Below are 17,628 nucleotides of genomic sequence, written 5' to 3' on the forward strand. Positions count from 1 at the left end.
GCAGACAACCTAAGCAGGAATATGACAGATCCACACGAATGGATGTTGCATCCAAAAGTTTTTACAGAAATAATCCAAGAATGGGGAAGGCCAGACATAGATCTCTTTGCCTCCCACAAAAATCATCAATTGACAAAATTCTGCTCGAGGACCTTCCACCCAAAGGCCTGGAGAGTGGACGCTCTCTCTTTCAGCTGGACATCAATGACTGTTTATGCCTTCCCGCCTCTTCCTCTGCTGCCCAAAGTCTTATTGAAGACCAGAGCAGACAGACCAAAGATGATCCTCATTGCTCCGGACTGGCCAAGGCAACACTGGTACCCACTCCTGAGGAGCCTGACTCATTCCCCTCCATGGACCCTGCCTCTAATGCCTCTTCTTCTGACTCAGCACAGCTTCAGAACTCTTCACAGTCAGCTAAAAACACTCAATCTAGCCGCATGGAAGATTCCTTAGCATCACAGCAGGCCCTACTCTCCAAGGAGGTGCAGGATGTCATTTTGGAGGCCAGAAGGTTATCAACTAGAAAAGCTTACTCCACAAAATGGAAACGTTTTTGTGTCTGGAATGAGAAAAAGGGCCAGAACCCTGGAAAATAGAATTTACCTCAAATACTACAATATTTGGCTGAACTGCTAAGCAGTGGACTTTCTTTCTCCTCCATCAAAATACATGCCTCAGCCATTTCAGCAGAATACAACACTGATCCACCTTTATTCTCTCACCCTCTCTTAAGACAGTTCCTCAGAGGGGCTAAGAATTTAAGGCCTCCAAGGAAACAACCAATACCTGCTTGGAATCTCAATTTCATTATGGAAAAATTGACCTTGCCTCCTTTTGAGCCAGCTGCCTCATCAGATTTGCAATATTTGTCCTGGAAAACAGCTTTCCTTCTGGCTATCACCTCAGCTCGTAGAGTTTCAGAACTACAGGCTCTCATGGCTGTCCAGCCTTTTTTCATCTTCCATCAGGACAGAGTTTCCTTACGAACCGACCCGTCCTTTATGCCTAAAGTGGTATCCAGGGTAGCTTTAAATCAGGCCATACATTTATCTACTTTTTATCCTAATCCTCAAAACAAAGGGGAGAGATTACTACATTCCTTGGACATCCACAGGCAGCTGCGTTATTATTTGGACAGAACAAAGCCCTTCAGAAAATCAGAACAGCTTTTTGTGGCCTATGCGGTAGGAGCTCAAGGGAAGCCAATTTCCAAACAGACAATCTCAAAATGGATAGCCCACTGCATACGTTTTTGCTATTCCTTTCATGGCAAAACTGTTCCTACAGGCATTAGAACTCATTCCACCAGGGCCACAGCCACCTCTGCAGCCTTCCTCAGAGGAGTTCCTACCAAGGATATTTTGGAAGCAGCCACTTGGAGTTCTGTGCATACCCTTCTCCAAGCACTACAACCTACCATTATACTCCAAATCTAGAGCAGGCTTTGCCACTGCAGTCTTGCAGGGTATTTTGGCTCCTCCTAGTTCCAACTAGTGCCTACCACCCCTTTCTTAGCTTTGGGATTCTACCCATCTGTTATGACTGCAACTGTATGTACGATGAACATAGTACAGTTTTGTACCTACCATAAATGTAGATGATAGAGTGCTAATACAGCTGCAGTCCAGGTTTCCCTCCCTCCTTCTCCTCTTGGGACAGGCCTATAGGCTAACACACCCTCATACAACCTGATTGGGGTTTTCATTTATGATGTATTTGCTTACAACTACTGTATTTTGATTATATAGCCCTGCATTATCACACTAATTTATTATTGCCTTCCTTCTGGGGGCACCTGACATCTGGGGCAAGAAAAACTGAAGAAAATGGCGTCTGCTGGATGTCCTTCAAGGATGCATCTGCAGTCCTTACAAATGGGTTGTCCTGTCGTCAGGCAGCCCTTCGGTCGGCCGGATTCCAAAGTCTGGGTCTGGCTTCGGCTGGTGTCGCACTTCACCCGACGTCATTGCTGCAGTTACTCTGGTATAAAGGCATCAGCCGACGCCATTTTCCTCAGTCTTTCTTCCGGGGTCGTGGCCGAAGCAGAAGCTGTTCGCAAGTGCCGGTCGGTCAGAACCAGAGATTACTACTACCGAATACTTCTACTACTACCGAAGACTTCTAAAAAGCTAAGTACCCCGTTGGGGACTCTTTCTTGCCTCAGCCGATGTCAGAAAAAGTGAATAATTGTTTAACTTGTGGGAAACAAATACCTCATAAAGATTTCCACTCTTACTGCTTACCTTGTTTAGGCCCAGACCACGACGTAGCAGCTTGTCTAGCCTGTGCTTCTTTTAACCGACGGACGCTTAGACGTCGGTCGGAATTTGCTGAGCAGTTTTTCGGCTCTGATTTTGCTTTTATTATGCCGTCGGATCCTCCGACTTCACAAATATCCAAAAAACGCAAGGAAAAGGACCGACACTCGCGGTCCGCGGTTTCGGCCGAAACCGCGGTTAAGACAACCGCGAGTGTCTCTGTTTCGGCTGAAACCGAGCAAGCGGTTCTTCAGCCGAAAGCTTACCTTCTACCGAGGCCTCTTCCAACCTGGTGGAATCGGCTTCTGAAATCCAACCTGCAGTTGTGGTTTCTCAGGAATTATCTGACACTATTCCCTTGGATATTTCAACCCCTGCACGTGGAGCTGCTAGGCCTCCTGCAGCCATGTCCATTAAGGCCTTTGCCAGGGCTAAAGCAGCTAAAGCTACTAGATCTGTGCCTGTTAAGACCCCCTCTCACAGGCCTAGCTCCAGTTCCCAAATGCTTAGTTTAGCAGAGGATCTCATTTCTTTAATCCGGGGATCCCAACCTCTCCCAGACAGGGCCTCTCACCCACCTCCAGAGAAGAGGCCTAGAGCAGAGCCCCCTGAGCCAGTTTCCACAGATGATTCCTCTGATGATTCAGATAATACAGACCCTCCAGAGGCTCCTTTTTCCCCTTATGAAGACTCTGATGCTGAAGGGTCCATCCCTTCTGCCTCTCCACCTGAGGAATTTTCCTTTGGGGAAACCTTGCATGCTATGAGGGAACAATTTCAGTGGCAGGGCCAAGATTTTTCAGACTCCAGAAAAGGCTTAGAACCTTTCGCATTTACCACAACATAGGCCTTTAGCTATACCTCCAGTTCTGTCTGTTGTAGATGATGCATTTAATGATGCTTGTACTGCTCCTGATTCATTACCTCCGGCCCCTGCTAAGCCCGATAGGTTCTACAGGGTCCCGGACACTCATCACCATTTATACAAGGCTCCTTTTGCAGATCCGAGACTATCTCCCAGGGGCCCAAGGCTGTAGCATCTACCTCTGCCAAAATCCTCCCTCCCTCTGAAAGGGAATCCAGGTCCTTAGAGAGATGGGGTAAAAGTTTACACTTCTGCTACTCTGTCAGCTAGGGCCTTGAACTGTCAATTTCATATGATCCAGTATCAAGAATTTATGCTAGACCAGTTAACCAAAAAACTGTCCTCTGATGAACCTTTAGACAAGAAATATGTTCAGGAAATGGTACATAACATTCAGCAAGTTAGTAACCATTCTTTAAAATGCGGCTATGATGCACTGGAGGCTTCCTTTAGATCAGCCATGACTGGCACAGTTATCAGAAGGCATGCATGGTTAAAGGAGCAGGTCTTACCGGACCATGTCAAATCAAAACTATTAGATGCTCCCATGGATAAGATCAATTTGTTTGGCTCTCCTGCACAACAGGTGCTGAAGAAGATGGAAGAGAAGGCAAAATCTGTCCAAACAGTGAAAGATTTCTTACAGGTCCAACCGCCAAGGTTTAGCAGGAATTGGCCCTTTCCAGACTCCTCCAAAGCACAGAGAGGCAGGAATAGGTGTTCAAGAGGCAGAAGCCAATCCAGAGGTGCCTACAGGGGACGCCAGTGGCAGGGTAACAACCAGCGAGGCACAGACACAGCCACCACCACTAATACAGGACAATGACAGTGACTTGACTCTGGCACCGCCTACCAGGGAACAACTAGAAGCACCCTTAGGCGGAAAGCTAGCTTTATTTACAAAGAACTGGCATTACATCACATGAGACAAGTGGATTTTGCAGACAATAGACCAAGGTTACAGGTTTCACTTCCATACTCTACCAGGAAAGAGAGGAATGCCAAACCTACCTCCAAATCAAAAGGCAGAAGCTCTACAACAAGTAAATCAATTATTAAAGATAAGAGCTGTGGAAAAGGTACCACATATGGAGCAAGGAAAGGGCTTTTACTCCAGACTCTTCCTAGTACCAAGGAAAGAAGGCAAATGGAGACCTATTCTCGATCTGTCCGCTTTAAACACATTCCTCATTGTTCCAAAATTCAAAATGCTGACCCTACAGCAGCTTCTTCCCATGCTGGGCAAGGAGTCTTGGCTGGTAACTCTAGATCTCAAGGAGGCATACCTGCACGTCCCTATACGACCAAATTGCAGAAGATACCTCAGATTTCTTGCAGGATCAGAGCATTATCAATTCTCAGCATTGCCCTTTGGCTTACCTACTGCGCCCAGAGTGTTCACGAAATGCCTGGCATCAGTAATCGCTCATTGCAGGCTTCAGGGGATCCAAATCTACCCTTACCTGGACGACTGCCTAATACAAGCGGACAACAAAAACAAGCTAGCAGAAACTTGAAAAGAGTCATTTACCTTTTACAAGCCCTGGGATGCACAGTCAATATAAAAAAGTCAAGGCTGATACCATCCCAAAAGATAACCTTTTTGGGTGCGGAGCTGGACACATCCAAACAAATGGCATTCCTAACAGTAGAAAAACAGGAGCAACTCCCTCTCTACTTCTTGGCATTAACAAAACAAAACCATCTAACAGCAAGAAAAGTCCTACAAGCATTGGGCTTCATGGCATCCTGCATAATATTGGTACCACATGCCAGACTGCATATGAGAAAACTACAGTGGTACCTAAGGAATTTATGGTCTCAGCACAAGCACAGCCTGGAAACTCAAATTCCAATAATTCCATGCCTGAAGCAAGAATTCCAATGGTGGGCTCAGGCCTGTCAATCAAACGAAGGATTGCCCTTCCACAGCACTCAACCAAGCCAAACCATCACAACGGACGCCTCAGACCTCGGTTGGGGGGCCCACATGATGAACAAATGCATACAGGGTTTATGGACTCAAGAGCAGCTGCACCTACACATAAACCTAAAGGAAATGCTGGCAGTAAAACTGGCAATTCAGACTTTCAAACCATTTCTTCGATAAGGCCAATTGATAAGGACAGACAACACCACAGTTATGTGGTACATCAACAAGCACGGAGGCACACATTCGTACCCTCTATACCGGATGGCCCTGGACCTCTGGAATGTGGCCCTGAGTTACAACATTCAGTTACAAGCAATCATTGTACCAGGGAAAGAAAACACTCTAGCAGACATATTAAGCAGGACTACCACGGATGCCCACGAATGGATGCTGCATCCGGACATCTTCAAAACCATTACAAGAAAATGGGGTCTCCCAGAAATAGACTTATTTGCATCCCCACTCAATCACCAGTTAAAGAAATTCTGCACCAGGACGTACCACCCACTGGCATGGAAGGTGGACTCCCTATCCTTCAGTTGGAAAAATCTGTCAGCATATGCATTCCCACCACTTCCTTTGATGCACAAGATGCTATTGAAGATCAAAGAGGACTGTCCAAGGATCATTCTGATAGCTCCAGATTGGCCAAGGCAACATTGGTACCCATTACTGAGGAGCATGTCTCGGGAACAGATATGGCCCTTACCCCTAGTTCCCTTGTTGTTAACTCAGAACAATTACAACACCCTGCATCCAAACCTGAAAACTCTGCAGCTGACTGCCTGGAACATTGCATAAGACAAATTAACCCAAATTTATCCCAAAGGGTTAAGGACATTACCTTAGAAGCTCGCAGACCTTCAACAAGGAAAACCTATTCAGCAAAATGGAAAAGATATCTCCTTTGGAGTACTGCTAAAGGGGAAGATGTGTCACTGGTAAACATAGCCAACATCCTGGAATACTTGGCAGAGCTATTCCACAAAGGCCTGTCCTACTCTTCCATTAAGATTCATGCCTCTGCTATTTCAGCGGAATACGACTTGGATCCTCCAGTCTTCTCACATCCTCTGCTCAGGCAGTTTCTGAGAGGAATTAAAAATGTAAAACCTCCTAGGAAGCCACCATTACCTGCATGGGACTTGAACTTTGTGCTAGAAAAATTGACACTACCTCCTTTCGAACCAGCAGCAACAGCAGAATTGCAATACTTATCATGGAAAACTGCTTTCCTGCTGGCAATCACTTCAGCAACAAGGGTTTCTGAACTACAGGCATTAATGGCAGTACAACCCTTTCTGATCTTCCATCAAGATAGTGTCCATGAGAACAAATCCTACTTTTATGCCTAAGGTGGTCTCCAGAGTATCTTTAAATCAGGCTATCCACCTACCTACATTCTTCCCCAATCCACAGAACAGGGGAGAAAGGCTGTTGCATACCTTGGATGTACACAGACAATTGCGCTACTACCTGGACAGGACCAAGAGCAATAGAAAAACTGACCAGCTACTGGTAGCATATGCAGCAGGAATGGAAGGGAAAGCAATTACAAAACAGACAATATCTAAGTGGATAGGAAATTGCATTAGATTTTGTTACTCCTACCATGGAAAGAAAACTCAAGAAAACATCAGGCCTCACTCTACAAGAGCTACAGCCACTACCACAGCTTTTCTACGAGGAGTGGCTACCAAAGACATTTTAGAGGCTGCTACTTGGAGCTCCGTGCATACATTTGCCAAGCATTATAATTTACCTTTATACTCTAGATCCCGAGCAGGTTTTGCCACTGCTGTTTTGCAAGGGATCTTAACTACACCATAATTCTATCTTTCCTCCTCCCCCAGTATGGCTATGGTATTCTACCCATTTGTAAGGACTGCAGATGCATCCTTGAAGGACATAGTACAGTTTTGTACCTACCATAAATGTAGATGTCCGAGAGGAATACATCTGCAGTCAGGATTACCCACCCTCCTTCCCCTCTGTGGTAAACCTAGGGTATTTGCCCCTCTTATAGGTAGCTGGGGGAATCTATTATGGTGTATTTGTTTGTATATATGTACATACATGCTTATTTTTTGTTTGCTTTCTAATATTTTGAACCATTGGCATTTATCAAAATTTAGCCTTCCTAGAGGGCACCTGGCATCTGGGGCAAGAAACACTGAGAAAATGGCGTCGGCTGATGCCTTTATACCCGAGTAACTGCAGCAATGACGTCGGGTGAAGTGTGACACCAGCCGAAGCCAGACCCAGACTTTGGAATCCGGCCGACCGAAGGGCTGCCTGACGACAGGACAACCCATTTGTAAGGACTGCAGATGCATTCCTATCGCACATCTACATTTATGGTAGGTACAAAACTGTACTTTCCTTTATACCCCTGTCGCACTGACGTCAGGGAAGAAGCGACGACAACTGACGCCGGACCTAGACTTTGGAATTCGGACGACCGAGGACCCGCCTGACGGCAGGAGAACCCATCTGTTATGACTGCAGCTGTATTAGCACTCTAACATCTACATTTATGGTAGGTACAAAACTGTACTTTCCTACCACAACAGTGTTTTCTTTTTTCTGTAGAGATTATGGTTTGAGACGATGCCTTCTATATGACTTGTCCTCTTTATTTGCATGGTGTGGAGTCTGCATGTCCCCCCTGCGGTTGGGTAGCATTCAAAAAGGCGTGCGTAAATGGGCGTGCCTTTGTTGAAGGTTGAGCGTTGAGCTGGCACCTTGGCGTTTTGTAAAAATTACTGCCAATCATTAGCGGACCGGAGTTCCGCTGTGGCGACCCCTTACCGGGAAAAAGCCGAAAGACGGACAAACTTAACCAGTAATTTAGAGCCCCTCCACCTTTTAGGTTCAGTGTTTAATTGCTACCTCTGGGCACATTTGTAGTCGGATGTAAACTTTTGATTTGAGAGCGATTCTATGTGTTACACTAGAGAAATAAGTGACCTTATGAGTGAGAACAGATTTTTTATTTAGTGATGTGAGGCGGTCAGGATCATTGTTGTGTGGCAGAGTAGTGGTTAGTGTTACACAGCAAGCTGTTCAATGTGTACACTTATGAATCTTTTATCGGTTGCATCTCATGCATGTTTGTCATACTTGTAGGCCTCTCACATGGCTGTATTGTGACTGCTCAACTCAAGCAGTTATTCACAAACTTGATTTGGTTCTTCATTTTTGTGAACATATTCAGAGCTAGTTGGAATCCTGATGTGGTATGCTTCTCTATAGCTGGGTTTATGAATCTGTGTTGTGTATTAAGCTTACCAATATGTAAACTGTTTATTTTTATGATGTGAGCAACATGTCAGTAATGGGACAAATGCGAGTGAAATAAGTTTTCCTCTTCTGAGATGGCCTTGCCTTCTGTATTTACTGGCAGTGTCCAAAATCAGTTTTTATTTATTTTTTTAGTATATACCAAATTGAACATTTTGAGCAAGGTCATTCTTAGGTGTGCCACCACACACTGTCACCTTCTAGTGCTGCTTTCCTAGACTTTTAGGTAGTAGCTCAGATTTCTTGGTTCTGTTAAAATTGTTCTGCTTTTCAGGGTGCACATCTGGTTTTCTCTGCTGCCAATTTTACTTCTCTGTAGAATGTGTATATAATGGCTTTTTGCCAGTACCTTGAAATTTTTAAGCAGTGTAAGAAGATTTTACAAGTTCTTAACTAAGATTTATTTTCCCACAGCACCTGAACTGCAAGTTGGCTTGGTGAAATGACTGACTGTTCCCCCAACAGCAGTATGCACCTGTGCATGAGTCACTGCCTAGTTGTGTTGTTCAGATGCTTGTCTTTTAGGTTTCTTTCATGAACAGCCAAATACTATAAGGCAGGTTTCTCTGGTATTCCTTTACTTTGCGTATTGCTGCCTTTACAGATCCTTGATCTTGTTGTCAGTAACTGTCGAAAGTAGAACAGAATATACTTTACTAGAACGGCATTCTATTTAATGTAACAAATTCATTCCATTTGTTGATTGGCCCACTGTATGTTGCTGTGCTGTTTTGTTTTCATCACCCCCCCCCCCCCCAAGAGTTATCAACTGCCAATACTAAATGATTTTTTGTTTACAGACTATAGAATCCAACTGGAGGTGTGGACGCCACAACTTACAAAGAATCCAGTGTCGTTCAGAAAACAGTAAAGGAGTTTATTGCTTGCAGTACGATGATGAAAAGATCATCAGTGGCTTACGGGATAACTCTATAAAGGTAAGTCATGAGGTTTGGTAGTGTTATTGGTGTAAGAAAAGAAGCCTTAAGATCGCATCATGACCATTTCATAAAAAGCTTTGTCAGGTATTAAAACGTAGGCTATGATATGCTGATACTTAAACTTATGTGAACCCTGTCTTAGATTTTATTACTACAACACAGTTTTGTTTGCCTAATTGCATAAATCATATGCTGAAATGTGGTTCTCAGTTTAGGCATTTCATGTGGCGGGGGGCGGGGGGGCAGTAGTTTTTAACCACACTTCAACATCCAGATATGAAGGCTTTGTTGGTTAACAGGAGAATTCAGAGGTTTACATACTGTAATTTAAGTGGTGTGATCAATGCTTGTAGAAAGTTTAATTTAAAGCCTTAGTACTGCTATAGTAGTGTGTATATGTACAGTTTTCCACAAGTATGACTGTTCAGAGAGCTAATGGGATAGATTTGATATCTTAAGCTGCCTTTGAGTGTACACTTGGAATATTCCTGTCAGTTACCTTCAGTTTGTCCAGTGTCCACTGTCTGGTAGCCACTGATTTTCCTGGAGAGGCAGCTGCCCTGGCAGACAGTTACTGTTTGGTGAGACTGCAGAAGTGGTCCCCCAAAACTGGCACTCTAAACCGGCAAAAAAAATCAAAGAAATACAGTACAATTTTCATGAGTTGCACTTTATCTGCCCGCAGAAACCTACCTTATGTTAGAGTTTTAAAAAGGAAGATAGGAATATATTCCCTCTCCCCAACCTGAGAACAAGTCAAACCAAACAAATAGTATAGGGTACAGTATTAGGCCTATTTTTAATAGCAACTGTCAAGCAACCAGAAACTAGTTATCCTGCATCTACCAATCCCCATGGGTGCTCAGTTAACTGAGAGTTTACTGTAACTCAACACTCCTTAAAATGTTCGTATAATTACTGATACTGTTCCCAGAGCTGCTGCTTGCTGGGTCAGTTACAAGATTTGATTGGTTAAATTCTCAAAACTAACCAGAAAATGTTACAACTTGGATTATAAATTCTGCCCTTGACAATATTCTGTTTGGGCCCCAGTACTGCTGGGGGTCTTAAATATGATGGGGAATTTGATTCAAGGGTGACCCAAATTTTCCATCCCTCTTTTTCAAGTTTAAAGTTTTCTATAAAACTACACCCTTTTTCAAAAAGCTGTTTGTGCAGTAAGATAACTAACATAAGATTTTGAAAAACAATAGCAAGGAGGCTCTAAAAAGAAAACCGGGGGGGGGTCTTCCCAGATCCAAACTTCAAAAAGTCAGTATAATTACTTGCCTCTCCAGATCCCAACAATCGCAGTCTATCCTTCAGTCTAGGTTTTCATCTTCCCAGTGACATTACATTATTCCACACAAGTGGGTTCTGAAAATTGGCCAACAGGGGGTGCGATGGCACTGAGGCTCTTCCTCATTTTCAGGAGGGGTTCTTCCTTATCTTCCATACATACATTAATTCACATATTTCGAGTATGGGCTGTAAGCTTTTGTAGCCTGCCTAGCCTGCCAATATACAAGAACGTTTCTTTTAATAAGTATCTTAAGCTGTTCTTAGCATCTAAACTAGTGCTTGCTTCAGTGTATTTTAGTAGTCTGATGTCCTTCAAGAATGCAACTGCAGTCATAACAAATGGGTTGTCCTGCCTCAGGCAGCCCTCGGTCGGCCGAATTCCAAAGTCTGGGTCCGGCGTCGGCTGGTGTTGCCTCCTCTCCGATGTCACAACGGCTGGAGTATAAAGGCATCGGCCGACACCATCTTCAGTCTTTCTTGCCGCGCGGTGCCCGAAGCAGAAGCAGTTCGCAAGTGCCGGTCGGTCAGCTCCTGTGTTTTCAGTACCGAAGTCATCAAAAAGCTAAGTACCCCGTTGGGGAACATTTATTCTTGCCTCAGCCGATGTCAGAACAAATTGAGAAAGTTAATTGTTTGTCTTGTGGTAAACAAATACCTCATAAGGACTTCCATTCTCTCTGCCTTCCTTGCCTGGGCCCAGACCATGACGTCTCGGCCTGTGCTGCCTGTGCTTTCTTCAATAAGCGCGCTCTCAGGCGCCGGGCAGAATTTGCCGAGGATTTTTTCGGTGAATCTTTTGCGTATATCATGCCGTCGGATCTACCGACAACCCAATCTGCTAAAAAACGCAAGGACCGGGACCGACATCCTTGGCCCGCGTCCACCACAGATGTTACTCCTAAACCCTCTGCTAGCGCTCCGGTCCCTTCGGAAGTGGTAAATCTACCGCTCCAGGCCGACTACACAGCGTTAACACGACCTTCGGTCCCGGAGATCTCTCCGGTGCCGGTTGTTGATTTTCCTCCGGAAACCAAAGTTCTGGATCTACCCGACACCATCCCTGTGGACAAGGTAACGCCTGCACGTGGGGCTGCTAGGCCTCCTGTATCCATGTCCATCAAGGCCTTTGCACATGCTAAGGCCGCCAGTCAGGCCAAGGCCCATCCTAAACGTGCCCAGGCCCCTTCATCTGATAAGCAGATCATGTCTCTGGCTGCAGATCTTATTTCCCTTATCAGGGGGTCTCAGCCTCATCCGGACAGAGGTTCTCAGCCACCTGCAGAGAAAAGGTCTCTAACTGAGCAGGCGGACGACCTCTCCTCGGATGAAGCCTCTGGGGATTCTGAGCATTCTGATACTCAAGAAGAACCCTTCCAGGCCTACGAGGACTCTGATGCTGAGGAATCAATTCCCTCTGCCTCCCCTCCAGAGGATTTCTCATTTGGGAAAGTCCTGCATTCCATGAGGGAACATTTCCAATGGCAGGGTCAGGAATTCTCTGACTCCAGGAAAAGGCTTCATACCTTCCTCAAGCTTCCCCAGCACAGACCTTTGGCTATCCCTCCTGTTATGGATGTTTTGGATGATGTTTTCTCTGACTCCAGTGCCAACCCTGATTCTCTTCCTCCTGCTCCTGTCAAGCCGGACAGATATAGGGTCCCTGACACTCACACGCACCTCTTTAAGGCCCACTCTGTGGATCTAGAAACTATTTCACAGGGCCCCAAGGGAGTGGCTTCCTCCTCTGCCAAAAACCCACAGGCAGCTGACAGAGAAGCAAGGTCCCTAGAGAGATGGGGTAAAAAAGTATATACCTCTACTACCCTAGCCATGAGGTCTCTTAATTGCCTTTTTCACATGTTTCAGTATCAAGATTTTCTCCTGGATGATTTACAGAAAAAGTTAGCCTCTCCTGAGCCTATTGATAAAAAGGCACTGCAGGATCTTATACATAACACTCAGCAGGTTAATAACCATTTTCTGCAGTGTGGTTATGATGCACTGGAAGCTTCATGTAGGGCAGCTATGACTGGGGCTGTGATACGTAGACATGCTTGGTTGAAGGATCAGTCTTTGCCTGACCATGTTAAAGTAAAGTTACTGGATGCACCTTTGGAAAAACAAAAGCTTTTTGGTGCTATTGCACAAGATGTATTGAAATCCATAGAGGAAAAAGCAAAGTCAGTACAGACAGTCAAGGATTTCCTTCAGGTTCAGCCACCCAGATTCAGCAGAAACTGGCCCTCAAAGAATTGATCCTTCCCGGCTCTGACAAGTTTCAAAGGGGAAAAGGCAGACGTGCCCGAGGTAGAGGGCAATACCGAGGATCTTACAGCGGCCGCCAATGGCAACCTCCAAATCAAAGACGTGGCGCAGACAGTTCAGCTGCACCACAAGGACAATCACAATGACTTCACTTTCGTACCGCCTACAAAGGTTCAAAGAGAAGCACCTTTGGGGGGAAATTAGCTTTATTCTCACAACTGGCATATCTTAACCAAAGACAATTGGATTCTGGATTTGATAGACAAAGGTTACAGATTCCACTTCCATACATTACCAATAAGACAAGGCATGCCAAACCTGCCACGTCATCAAAGGGTAGAGGCACTCACTCAAGTTTACAAGCTATTAAGTATAAAAGCAATAGAAAGGGTTCCTCCTCAGGAGCAAGGCCAGGGATTTTATTCAAGACTGTTCCTTGTTCCAAGAAAAGAAAACAAATGGAGACCCATACTGGACTTGTCAAATCTAAACAATTTTCTCATTGTGCCAAAGTTCAAAATGCTGACGTTGCAGCAACTTCTTCCCATGTTGGGCAAGGGGTCTTGGCTGGTCACTCTGGACCTCAAGGAGGCATACCTGCATGTCCCAATCAGACAAAGCTGCAGAAGATACCTCAGATATCTTGCAGGGACAGAGCATTATCAATTCTCAGCATTGCTGTTTGGCTTATCTACTGCCACCAGAGTGTTCACGAAATGCCTGGCATCAGTAGTGGCACACTGCAGACAGCAGGGGATTCAAATATACCCCTACTTGGACGACTGCCTCATACAAGCAGACAACAAACAAACCTTAAAAGGGAATTTGGACTATGTCATGCATCTACTACAGGCCTTGGGATACACAGTCAACATTCAAAAGTCAAACTTACTACCATCCCAACAGATTACATTCCTAGGAGCCAAATTGGACACGGAAACCCAAATGGCCTACCTCACAGAGGAAAAACAGCAGCATTTACCAGAGTACTTCAAAGGCCTAGCAAAGCTTTCCCAGCTGACTGCAAGGAAAATCCTGCATGCCCTGGGTTTCATGGCATCTTGCATCCTTCTGATACCTTTGGCAAGACTTCATATGAGAAAGCTGCAATGGTATTTAAAAAACTTATGGTCTCAACACAACAGCCTAGAGGACATAATCCCACTTATTCCATGTCTACAGAAGGAATTTCTATGGTGGGCTCAAGCCAGTCAGCTAAACAAAGGCATGTCTTTCAACAGACCTCAAGCAGGCCAAATGATTACAACAGACGCCTCGGATCAGGGATGGGGAGGGCGCACATGGAGGGCAGATGCATTCAAGGTCTTTGGATGCCAAAGGAAAGACATCTGCATATAAATCAAAAGGAGATGTTGGCAGTGATACATGCCATCGAGATTTTCGAAAAATCACTACAGCAAGGTCATTTGCTAATAAGGACAGACAACACCACTGTCATGTGGTACATAAACAAGCAGGGAGGCACTCATTCTTATCCCCTCTGCAGACTAACAATGCTGCTCTGGGAAAAATCCCTGAGCCTGAAGATACATTTACAATCCCAGTTTGTACCAGGCAAGTACAATGTACTGGCGGACAACCTGAGCAGAAATTTCGTGGATCCACACGAATGGATGCTGCACCCTCACATTTTCTCTCAACTGACAGGGACATGGGGAAGACCGGACGTAGATCTTTTTGCTTCCCACTTAAATCATCACCTGGAAAAGTTCTGCACAAGGACTCACCACCCTCTAGCTTGGAAAACGGATGCTCTCTCCTTCAGCTGGAATTCTCTAAAAATTTATGCATTCCCTCCCCTGCCTGTGCTGACCAAGGTGATACTGAAGATCAAAGCAAAACAACCAACTGGCATCTTGATAGCTCCAGACTGGCCAAGGCAACACTGGTACCCTTTGCTATTGACCATAACTCGGACCAAACCATGGCCTCCGACCCTATGGCCCCAGCTCCTAACGCAACACAATTACAGGACTGTACGTCTAGACCTGAAAACATTGCATCTGACAGCCTGGAGGCTAACATGACTTCAGCACCTAACTCTTTCCAAATCTGTTCAAGAGATCTTGCTGGAAGCACGCAGACCTTCCACCAGAAAAACCTATTCAGCCAAGTGGAAGAGTTTCAGCATCTGGAATGCAAAAAGGGGTCAGGACACAGCATTACTGAGTATACCTCAGATTCTAGAATACTTGGCAGAACTATTTCATGCTGGACTCTCATACTCAATAAAGATTCATGCCTCAGCAATCTCAGCAAAATACAACTGTGACCCTCCTGTGTTTTCGCATCCTCTGCTAAGACCGTTTCTAAGAGGAATAAAGAATATCAAACCTCCCAGAAAACAGCCAGTACCTGCATGGGACCTCAACTATGTGTTGGAAAAACTAACTCTTCCTCCATTTGAGCCAGCAGCAACCTCAGAAATGCAATTTCTTTCATGGAAGACTGCCTTCCTATTGGCAGTCAGTTCTGCAAGAAGAGTTTCGGAGATACAGGCACTCATGGCAGTGCCCCCCTTCCTCATTTTTCATCAAGACAGAGTCTCTCTAAGAACCAATCCTACATTCATGCCAAAAGTTATTTCCAGGGTGTCTCTAAATCAAGCTATTCATCTACCTACATTCTTCCCCAACCCTCAAAATAGGGGGGAAAAACTACTACATACTTTGGACATACACAGACAACTGCGCTACTACTTGGACAGAAGTAAGGCCACCAGAAAGTCTGACCAGCTGTTTGTACCCTATGCTGCTGGGGTACAAGGAAAAGCAATCTCCAAACAAACAATTTCAAAATGGATTGGACATTGCATCAGATTTTGTTATTCTTTTCATGGAAAAGGTGTGCCAGCCAATATCAGGCCACATTCCACCAGAGCTATAGCCACTTCCACAGCGTTCCTAAGAGGAGTGGCAACAAAGGACATTTTAGAGGCTGCTACATGGAGCTCCGTGCATACATTTACCAAGCACTACCATCTACCCTTATACTCCAGATCCCGAGCAGGTTTTGCTTCGGCAGTTCTGCAGGGGATTTTGGCTACACCATCCTTATCTTAGTTCCATCCTCCCCCAGCTTGGCTATGGTATTCAACCCATATGTTATGACTGCAGTTGCATTCTTGAAGGACATAGTACAGATGTCCTTCAAGGATGCATCTGCAGTCCTAACAAATGGGTTGTCCTGTCGTCAGGCAGCCCTTCGGTCGGCCGGATTCCAAAGTCTGGGTCTGGCCTCGACTGGTGTCGCACTTCACCCGATGTCATCTCTGCTGGTCTTCGGGTATAAAGGCATCAGCCGACGCCATTTTCCTCAGTCTTTCTTGCCGTGGCGCCGAAGCAGAAGCTGTTCGCAAGTGCCGGTCGGTCAGATCCAGAGATTACTACTACGAATACTACTTGAAGACTTCTAAAAGCTAAGTACCCCGTTGGGGACTCTTTCTTGCCTCAGCCGATGTCAGAAAAAGTAAATAACTGTTTAACTTGTGGGAAACAAATACCTCATAAAGATTTCCACTCTTACTGCTTACCTTGTTTAGGCCCAGACCACGACGTAGCAGCCTGTTTAGCCTGTGCTTCCTTCAACCGAGCGCTTAGCGCGTCGGAGTTTGCTGAACAGTTTTTGGCTCAGATTTTGCATACATTATGCCGTCGGATCCTCCGACTTCTCAAATTGTTAAAAAACGCAAAGAAAAAGACCGACACTCGCGGTCCGCGGTTTCGGCCGAAACCACGGTTAAGCAAACAGCGAGTGTCTCGGTTTCGGCGAAACCGAGCAAACGGGTCAATCTTCAGCCGAATCCATGACTACTACCGAGGCTCCTGCTATCCTAGTTGAATCGGCCTCTGAAGTTTTGCCTACTAATGTGGTTCCTATAGAATTATCAGACACCATCCCTTTGGATGTCTCTACCCCAGCACGTGGTGCTGCTAGGCCTCCTGCAGCCATGTCTATTAAGGCCTTTGCCAGGGCTAAAGCAGCCAAAACTGCTAAATCAGTGCCTGTTAAGCCCCCCCTCACACAGGCCCAGTTCCAGTTCTCAAATGCTTACTCTGGCAGAGGATCTCATCTCTTTAATTAGGGGATCCCAATCTCACCCAGACAGGGCCTCTCAGCCTCCAGAAAAGAGACCTAGAGCAGAGCCCCAGAGCCAGTGTCCTCAGATGATTCTTCTGATGACTCAGACATTACAGACCATCCAGAGGCTCCTTTTTCTACTTATGAAGATTCCGATGCTGAAGAATCTATTCCATCTGCCTCTCCACCAGAGGAATTTTCCTTTGGGAAACCTTACATGCCATGAGAGAGCAATTCCAATGGCAGGGACAAGATTTCTCAGATTCAAGAAAAAGGCTTAGGACCTTTCTACACTTACCGCAACATAGGCCCTTAGCTATACCTCCAGTTCTGCCTGTTGTGGATGATGCATTTAATGATGTTTGCACTGCTCCTGATACTTTACCTCCAGCCCCTGCCAAACCAGATAGGTTTTACAGGGTACGGACACTCATCACCACCTATACAAGGCCCCACTTGCAGATCCGAGACTATCTCCCAGGGGCCTTAGGCAGTAGCCGACCTCAGCAAAAACCCTCTCCCTTCTGAAAGGGAATCCAGGTCCTTAGAGATGGGGTAAAAAGTTTACACCTCTGCTACTCTCTCAGCTAGAGCTTTGAACTGTCAGTTTCATATGATCCAATACCAAGAGTTTATGCTTGATCAGTTAACTAAGAA

The 17,628-nt window shown here is 45.4% G+C and overlaps 1 protein-coding gene across 5 annotated transcripts in view; it reads left to right on the forward strand.

The window, feature by feature from the left end:
* The window catches only part of FBXW11 (F-box and WD repeat domain containing 11), a 2,367,054-nt gene that overhangs the window by 1,529,782 nt on the left and 819,644 nt on the right, over positions 1-17,628 (forward strand). For all 5 annotated transcript variants that reach the window (XM_044069098.1, XM_044069099.1, XM_044069102.1 and 2 more), the window contains one exon: positions 9,163-9,300. In XM_044069098.1, coding sequence (XP_043925033.1) covers positions 9,163-9,300 — 138 coding nt within the window. The remainder of the gene's footprint in view (positions 1-9,162; positions 9,301-17,628) is intronic.

The sequence above is a fragment of the Protopterus annectens genome, chromosome 4.part0, assembly GCF_019279795.1.
Source record: "Protopterus annectens isolate FY-2018-M chromosome 4.part0, PAN1.0, whole genome shotgun sequence".
Lineage (NCBI taxonomy): Eukaryota > Metazoa > Chordata > Ceratodontiformes > Protopteridae > Protopterus > Protopterus annectens.